Source organism: Antrostomus carolinensis, unplaced genomic scaffold, assembly GCF_000700745.2.
Source record: "Antrostomus carolinensis isolate BGI_N321 unplaced genomic scaffold, ASM70074v2 scaffold55613, whole genome shotgun sequence".
Taxonomy (NCBI): Eukaryota; Metazoa; Chordata; class Aves; order Caprimulgiformes; family Caprimulgidae; genus Antrostomus; species Antrostomus carolinensis.
This window is the reverse complement of record NW_010305537.1, coordinates 1-9,565: the sequence shown is the minus strand read 5'-3', so window position 1 is coordinate 9,565 and position 9,565 is coordinate 1. Positions and strand designations below refer to the sequence as shown.

The 9,565-nt window shown below is 38.4% G+C and overlaps 1 protein-coding gene across 1 annotated transcript; it reads right to left on the bottom strand.

Annotated features, from left to right (window-relative positions):
• Window positions 1-319: 319 nt before the first annotated feature.
• Window positions 320-965, bottom strand: KCNG3 (potassium voltage-gated channel modifier subfamily G member 3; the record flags this gene model as incomplete). The annotated part of the gene is made up of 1 exon (XM_010164808.1): window positions 320-965. A coding segment is annotated over one exon (646 nt), but the record flags the coding sequence as incomplete, so codon positions are not given.
• Window positions 966-9,565: the final 8,600 nt, after the last annotated feature.

Sequence of the window (9,565 nt, the reverse complement as noted above, 5' to 3'; positions counted from 1 at the left end):
TAGATATCAGTGTTGAGCCCATTTTTTGTTCTGCTTTTGTGTGGAAAGGCAAACTGAAAACCAAACTGGTCTGATTGAGGACTTCCGAATCCTCTTTTGTTATTTTGTTCTCTCAAATTTGAAACATCACTCCCTCTCCCTGCAAGGTGCCCAAGGCAGATGACCATCCTTCCTGTCTGAATGGTGACGGGCTTTCTCCAGGCTGGTGAGAATGTTGTTCCACAGGACCATCCAGTCAAGGAGGACACGCGAAGGCACCTTCCACCATTCTCTTCTAAGACAAAGCTTAGCAAGTAACTACAACAGAATGCAAGTTTGGTCAATTTAGGAATTCAGTAGAGAGGCTTCTACTGTACCTAGCAGATCGGAACTTGAGCTCATGGTAACATTGCACAAAGCTGTGATAAATGAAAGTGATCGGCAAGGCTAATAAAACGATGCCACTAACGACACAAATTCCTCCAAGAATCCTTCCTGGTACGGTGATGGGACACATGTCACCATAACCAACCGTGGTCATCGAGATGATCACCCACCAACAAGCAGCAGGGATGCTGGCATAATCCTTATTCTTTGTTCCCAAGTCCAGCCCATTTTCAAGAAGCTGGGAAAGTGCACTGAAAATTGCCATAGCAACACAGATAAAGACAAGTAGCATCACCATCTCTCTGTAACAACGCTTCAGAGTCAGACCAAGTGTTTGAAGGCCAATGAAATGACGAGCCAGTTTAATCACCCAAAAAATCCTCATCATTCTTAAGACCCTCAAGGTGACTCCAGCCCTCTGAAGCTGCGAATTTTCCCCTGTAAAAACTGTCATTAGGACAGAGATGTAGTAAGGAGTAATTGCCAATAAATCAATGATGTTGAGAGGTCTTCTGACAAACTCACACTTGTTTTTGGAGACGATGAACCTCACAATGCACTCTGCAGTGAACCAGCCTATGCAGATAGCTTCAATTATCCTGTTAAAAGAAACAAAGTACAGCATTTATGTTCTGTGCAAAAGCTTTAGTGGATGTTTGGTTTGTTCACAGATATTACCAAACTGACACACAGACAAACAGAAAGCCACACTATTCTTATCCTATGCGTGTAGCACCAGATTTCAGTGGTTAACCTGAGGATCTAGTGAGAAGTTTAAACTTGATCATTGCTAAGAACTTACTGATAATTTTCTTTGAATTATACATTGCTACTCATCCTAATATTGGGCAAATATGCCTACAAAATCTGGAACCCTATAGAGAATGGTATGCCACTGATGCCAATGCGTAACATTGTCTAGAACACCTTTTTTTTTTTTTCTTCCCTTCGGTTGGTTGAGTTCTGGGGGATTTTGTTCATTTTTGTTTGCTTTAAAATTGGGAGGCCTGATCCACTTGGGAATGCCAAGGACTGTGGATCAGTGAACTGCCTCATTATGAACAGCAATGTATAGAACCAGACTGCTAAACTAAAACAGAAGTGAAGAATGGAGTAGGCAGAAATCAGCTTTTGCATTGGGTAATTCATGCCTGCGTCTTCAGGAACCAACCTAAAGCAGTCTGTCTGATTTGCGTCCCAAACAGGGGCTTACCTAGAACTATAAGCAGAACTTTATAGGTATTCCTACTAAATACAGATGGTATTTTATTTTTCAATGTTAGATACACAAAGTAGTAAGCTTGTGTCCTCCCATTTACCACTATGATTTGCATTACTGAATTTTTTCTTTTTTTTTAAATGTAACTCCACCTAAAACTTATTACAGCAAAAATGTCAAGGTAACAAAAGCAATAGGCAAGATTATCTTCTCTCAAAATACAAATAATGGCCTTGAGAAAAGAAATCCTGGAAGGTGATTTCAGCATGATCTTAAATATTTTCAAGTCACAGTGCAGTGAATAAGACTTGAGAAAATCTCAACTTGAAACCAATGGAATGTAGAAACAGAAGATAAAAATGTTGCTCTAAGTTTATTCAGTAACTGTTGTGCATTGTAGTCTCAAATCTCCCATCTGAAAATAACCTTTTTCTTAAGAATTTGGTCTGTGCTCTTTTGTTTAATACAGGCGGGAATGGGAGATAATCTTTCCCTCTTTTCTTTGTTTGCTTATCTTTTTCCACCAACAGTTTGAGAAAAGAAAAGGCCAAACACCAATGCCTTCTCATAGCAACAGGTCTGAAACCAAACTGATGTGAGATTGGAGATTTGAAAATACTCGATACAACCAGAGCTGCTTTGCTACTGCAGAGATCCTAACAAGGTACTATCTGTAGAAACAGCAATGACTTGCAAGTAATAACCCAACTGTCATTTAAAACCTCAAATTCTGTTTCCCTAATACATCTACATAATTTTTCACCAGTTCATAAATCTATTGTTCTTATTAAGACAATGGCCTGTTAGAAAGACAATACTCTTCTGTAACTGCTGTAATTATACTATATACTAACCTTTATGAAAGTTTCATACACTAAGTTGTTTTTTTTGTTTTAGATTTCATTTTATTCGTTCATTCACTTCAGTTTTTATGGTAAGAAATGGAGGAAACAGTAATGTCAATTGACATAAACTCCTCAGGTACACTGTAATTCCAGCCACAACAAATTTAAATGGACATAAATTATTTAAAGAAATAGCTATTCACATAAAATCAGACCTTGTTATTCTTGTTTCATGAATAACAATGAAATTTCTGTAAGCAATTAGCCTTTCTTCATAAAGAAACACTTGTTCAGGTAGCATCTTTTGATGGAAAGACCTGTGAATTTCAAAAATAGCTTGCTCTTAAGAATTATGTGTTCTCTTTAAAATTAGCTTTTGAAAATACTAGTGAGTCTTTTAATAATGACAGTGAGTGGTGACTACTGCAGATGCTGATTAGATTTCCTGGAAAAAAAAAACCAAAAACCAAAACCTCAGATCATAATGTCTTCTAAACAAAAATCATGTAGAGGATATATTAAAGTTACTGTATGAATGTGGATTATTGTTCATACATGTTGAAAAATCAAGAAAAAAAAATGTTAATAGGTAAGTTATCTTTAATCATTTTTACACATGAGGAGGAAATGCCTAAGAATTTTCCCTCGTAAAAGCAGTCAAACAGCAAGATCATGGTAATGGACACACTGATAAAGTCTGAATATACATATATGTTGGCTAGTTAAGATGCCATATAGTGATTAAAAGAATAACTTTATCAGGATAGAAAGTTTCAGTCAGTAATATTCTACAATTCCAACAGATGCTGTTCCATTACACTTTATGAGATTTCTCTGGTAGTTCTGCCTGTATCCTATGACATGAAAATTTAAGTGAAAAAGCAGTTTGTAATTTTACACAATTTAAAGCTTTTTCACTTGGTGTTTCCTCCTGCTGCCCTGATAATGTTGGAGATGTGATTCCTCCATTTTATCACAAGTTAGGCAGGTTATCCGAGTCAAGCATTAAGGAAGTTAGGTCCTCCGGATCATTGTGATTCAGTAGAAGTCTTCTTTGTGAATCAACATTAATTCAGTAGGCTGGTATAACTTTGGGGAATAGCTGTGTGAGTAAAAATCCAAGAAATGTGATCAATCCATTGTTTTACTCTTGGTGGTTCCTAGCACAAGAGATAGTGTAAATCAATTATACTTCAGTAGGAAGGACTGGAGAGCCTTTTATCGTAGAACAGACTTGAAAGAGAGCTAAGGAACATCACTGATGCAAAAATGACAAAGCAAGATTAAGACTGCTGGAGATGCATTACTGCCACTCCATTATATATATTTCTCCATTCTACATCTATCCTTTTCTCATCAGTTACAGGCATCCTGGGAAAAGATGATGAAGAAAGGTGTCCCTTATTTTTGTTCTTTCCTCTCCCTATTTCCTAGCCACCAGTGAAACAGTTTAATTCCTCCTTTTTGCCTTTGTAGATGGATTTCAGGAGTCCTGATGAATCACATGTGAGTGAGTAAGAGCTAGACACCTCTGGCCTGTTGGGAAATCTGGAGAGCTACGTAACTGTTTCCACTATCTGAACAAGTCTCCCTCTCCTTGTAGTGACTTACCTTTATAATTAACTTTGTTAATGGATAAATAACATCTAATAAGGAAACCATATTTAACAGTTAGTCCTCGAGAGAACGGGGTATGAAGTTAAAACCAACTAAAATGCATTCACATGGAAGACTGAAGTTAATATATGTTCTGTAATCAGTTCTTAAAATATTTGCTGCATGCTGACAGGACAGACTGCCTGTTATTGCCCATTCCTGAAATAATGCTGGTTTAAAATCTACAACTACATACTTAATTAATGAGACTTATTTGGTAAAATGTAGTACCTATTTTATAAACTTCTGTCACAGTTTTTGGTTACTTTTTCCCCCATCAGTTCAGTTCCAAAATAGCTAGTATTCCAAGAGGAGAGGGGAAATTAAAAACAAACTCATGAAGTGTTTCCCCACAAAATTTATAAACAATCAGAGAAAATGCTAAGTCCTAATTTTTTTTCAGTTACAGGTTATTTCTGCTCAAACTTACTGTTTATTGTCCCAGACTTAAGCACATTAAAGAGGGTTTTTCTCCTAAAATTTTCAGCCTTGGTTTCTTAACAGTCTTTCAAGATTGCTCTAATGAGTCTTTTGTCTGTAAATGGAAAATCAAGCCTTTGTGAGTCTCATTTCTACTGTAATCCCATCACTGTTCTATTTTCTGTTCCATCTGATAACTTCCTTTCAGAATAAGCTATTTTATGTACAAAGAGTTAAACCATTCAGAATTTTTTTGAATCACTAACAAGACTAGTTTGTTATTACTAAAAAAAAAAAAGTCTTCGAATGTTTCAACTTAACATTATTCTCTGCCCCAGCATGCCAATTTGTATACTTTCAATATCCCCTGGTGAGTTGGCTGAAATGTAGCCAAAATATTCGTTAGTGGCACTATTATCTATTAAGCTTGTAAATAAAACATACACACCAACGGGACACATGAGGAAAACAGATGATGTGATTAAAGACAGTATACGACAGGATTAAAGATTAAAGTCTGTCAGCATTGATTTGTTGAATTGTTGCTAAAGCCTATTTCCATGTAAAGCACATTAAACCTGAAAAACATCCAAGCAGCAGCCAGAATGATCAAATTCTGGCTCAGGAAGACTCCTAGTCATTTCAGCAAATGTCTTTTTTAAAAAAAAATCCTTTTGAAATCAACAGGATTTCTGTCTCACTACAAACTGTAGAGTAAGGGCCAGAGAACAGCCAGTTTCCCTGCATTAAAAACCTTCCTGGCTTTTTTTCCATTCTGTCCCTGCTTTGGTAGCAATAATATGTCTTGATGCATTAAAGTCAGGTGCCTGATGTGGGCAGCTGGAATGACCCAGCACTCCGCAGGGAAGGGGCAAATGCTTTTCACAGCCCTCAGGGGATACCTGGATATGAACAGCTCGAGCCCTGTGCTCCTCAGCGTCTTTTCCATATACTTTGAACGCGAGTGGCACCTTGCCCTGGTGAGTTCATTAAGGTTCTCCTGTGGCCAGGCAGTGATATTTGTCTGTTCTTTGTGTTACCTCTGTTTTTCAAAAAGCTCGTAAATTCATTTGAAGAATCCACATCTGTGTTTTTAACTTAGGTGTGTAGTTCCATTCTTTACCTTCAGGCTACTGTTTTAATTTAGCAAAAAAGTGGTCTTCAGGTTAGCTCTTACCCAGGAACTAAGTTTGTTTTTTGGTTTGTTTGTTTGGGGTTTTTTTTGGGTTTTTTTTTTAACAGATGCTGGAGGTGAGCATTTGGGTGTTCTGAAATTCCACCATCATAAAGGAATGATTTTTGTGTGTCTAAATTCAAATGCAACTTTTTAAGCTGATGTTTTGCAGAGATTAAAAAAAGCCCACTGGCATCTGTTGAGATGCTGTTTGGAGAAATCACTGTGTTTATTTGCTTTTGCTTAAGAACACAGCAATCATACAGGCTCGATAACCGAGTGATTCTTTTCATACAAATTTAATAATGATTAATAAGCAGAAAACGGGCAACAGTCTCTCCTTTGTGCCAACAAGCTACTCGTATTTAGTGTTAGAAAAATAGTTTAAAGGCAGGTAGATAGAATTGAGCTGGCAGTAAGTCAAGCAACTTCAAATGACTTCCTATTACAGACTTGAGAAGCTCTCCTCAAAAGATGATGCTTACAATCAGTTTATGGACAGGCCCCTGATCAGAGACTTGTTGTATGCATCTGTTGGCACAGTTCAGAGGAGAGCAAAGATGACCTGAAATTTCCAGAAGCAACAGAAGGGGAGACAGGTGTCCCTGCTGTCTGCTCCTAAACTGTGCAAATCTGATGCAAATCTTTTGCTCCAATAAATGAAACATGCCAAGGCAGGGAAGAGAACAAAAATCTTAAAATGCAAGAAATTTAATAACTCAGCCCTCATCCTGAAAATGGACCTGGGGAAGGCAATCCCTCTGCAAATCAGGGAATTATATTGTCAGTGTCTGGAAGATCTGTGAAATTCAGAGGTCAGATTCTCTCTTCATAAAAAGGCTTACTCGTGGAGTTCTCCATTGCCCTCTAAGGGGTGTTACTCCAGAGGCTGGGAAATAGTCATAGGCTGTTCACCCTCTGAGAGTGTGGTCACCATGAGAAGTCATAACAACATAATGGCTTCTGAGAAGAGTTTGGTGGATTCAGTTTCTCTTCTAGTGAAGAGGTGTTCACACAAGAAAAATGAACTCAGGTGGTATTAGCGGGCAGCCACAGTAACCCTCACTGCAAACCTATTAAAGAGAATGATTTTGTAAATTAGAGAGTCAGGGACCCCCTCACTTCTAGAGATGATGTCCAGGTAAGCTGGAGATGTGCTGCGAGAGCTGTTTTCACTACAGCTGCCCAAAGCGATTCTGGGGACGGTTACCACAGTTCAGCCACAGAAATAATCCATGAGGCACCTTTCTGAACTGTACCATAACATCGAGGGAAGGACAAGGGGTTTTAACAGTAAGCATGTGAAAGACTAAAAATACCAAAGTTGCTGAATTTCATGAGGTAGTTCTCACGATTTTTAAGAAGTAGCTTATGCTGATCTGAATAGTCGGTTACATCCAAAATCTACAGCCTAAGGACTTCTAGATAAACCAATTTTCATTCCTAAAACTTTTCAAAATATGTTTTTAGAATAATGTAAAGTCTTCATAGAAGTAATTGTAGTGCCATGTGAGTCAAAACTCCCTTGCATATACAGTTTCTGTAGACAAAAAAAAAAAAAATCGTATTATCATGTGAGATATAATTTATTTATTTTGATGAGCAATGTTGGTTAATAAACAAAAGACAGAATTTGGCTTCAAACTTCTAAATGTATCAGAAACTACTGGACAGATTTTTAAAAGCCTTCTCACCTAAAATGGACAGTATTGCCAGAGTATGCAATCCCAGACACTCTTGTGTGATTCCTGTGGTCAGACTTTCAAATAAGGCACTTAGCTACTTAGGTTTTGAAAATCTAGCTCATTTTAAATGAAATAACTACAAACAAAAGAAAATAAAAACAAATAAAGGGAAATAAAGTCAGATGCCAACTGGGCATGTCAGGTCAAATCCCAGGGCAAGTCTTAAGTAGTAGTAACTAAACTGGATCACTCACTTAAAAGCAACAGTAGCTCACACCTTTTTTTCCAGATATAAAAGGCTTTTTAGTCATGATGCAGCACACGCAATGAAAAAAGGAGCGGCTCCCGTAAGAGAACAAGGCCTCCTTAGCAGGTGACCAGCTGCAGACAGAAAGGAACACATGGGTAGCTTTTTTCCATGAGTTCACCATTAAATTGCTGTCAGTGCCTGTGCAGTGAGAGCACACGGGCTGAGTCACACGTGAAATGATCCAGCCTGTATTCGTGTTTATACGTGACAGGCTCTTGCAAGAACATGGTTAGAAACTGTTCAGCCGCAACTTTTACAGTTATCTTTTTTGGTTGTTGCAATTCCACAGAGTACTACAATTCCACAGAGTACTACAACCACTACTGAAGGAACTCACCCTACCACAGATAGTGGTCCTTCTAGTTTTAAAAGCAGCTTTCACTGCCCTGTGAAGTGCTTGCCTACACTGTACCTTACAAGTATTCAGGACCTTATCCTTCCAACACTTGATATTCAATATGCAGTCATTCAGAAGAGTAAAATTATGTGTGTATATAATACACGCATGTTCTCAAAGACAAAGGCACTATGAAAGAAAAATTACACGTCTTATGCCTTGTTCCTCTGCAAAACTAACTCAGTAAGAGAAAAACTGTAGTTGACTCCCACACCATGAAGATACGAACAAAGGCAGGATCGATGTCATTAATGCTACGGTGGTGTTGCATATATTTCCCCCTGTCTATTGGGGGTATCTAAACAATTTGCTGCCTTATGGAAAGATCACCCAGAGCATCCACCCCTTGAAATAGCCTTACAAAGCTTAAGTAAGGCTTTTAAACTGGAAGGACGTGTAAAAGCAACTTTTGGCATATCTGAATCCAAGCAGGAATCAACAGCTTCTCAATCTGTATCTGCTTTCTTTTTGTTCATACAATTAATTCTTTGGCTCAGCTACGATGAGAAATATAGGTGCAGTTTTCCATTAAGCTAATGGAAACTATGAAAATACTTTCCAAGGAATTAATCTGGCTACTAAGATATAATATATCACATTCCATTTAACTCTATGGTAGAAGACGATGATTTCATAATGACGAGGCTGTGATTTCACTGTAGGGCCCCTTTAGCAGAACAGAAGCTGAAAACTTTTTGTTGAATATCCTATCTGTTTTAAAAGAACGGAGAAGCTAGCAAACACAAGAAATGTTTACTTCTTTCTTTATATGTCAGTCTTATTTATGGGAGAAATCTACTGGAGTGGTCTTGATTCTGTTCTCTAGGGAACAAGAAGAGAGAGAGAGAACAATGATACTGAAGTCATCAGAGTTGCATCGATGTAACCATAAACTGAGGTCACAAGGAAGATGAAAGAGGGTTTGCTCTTCCTAGTAAGGCTCAGGATTGAGCCTTATACCCCATGCCCTGGTGTCTGCAACTGTTTTGCAATGGTTACTGTGCTTACACACATTTTATCTAAAGGAAATTTAAACATCTGTTACACTGGGACGCTTATAGGATGCGTTTGCAAAGAGCTTAATGTTCAGTCTGATCATCTCCTGTGTTCCCCACACAGAGAATGTGAGATGTGAGGAGGAACAGGGGTAAGGCTGCTCCCACATACAAGAGCAGAACCGTAACAGGCACTGGACCTGCTCCAGCAGAAGGACCTGTACGAATACACGCAGAGTTCATACAGGACTGTGCTTTTCCCAAAGGAAAAGAGAAGGGAATTGCAACCTTTTCATATAGGGTTTTATTTCCCTTTTTTCCCCACAGTCATAAGGCCTAAGAGGTTTTCCGAGTGTTTGAACTTTCCTGTGTGGGTAAGCAGTCTCGTGGCTCCTAAAAGGGGTGGAATAAGAGCTCCAAGATCCTGCACCGACGGAGGCACCCTTCCAGAGAAGCGGTATTCCGACAGCAGCTGTTCGGCGGCCAGCCTGCCCGACC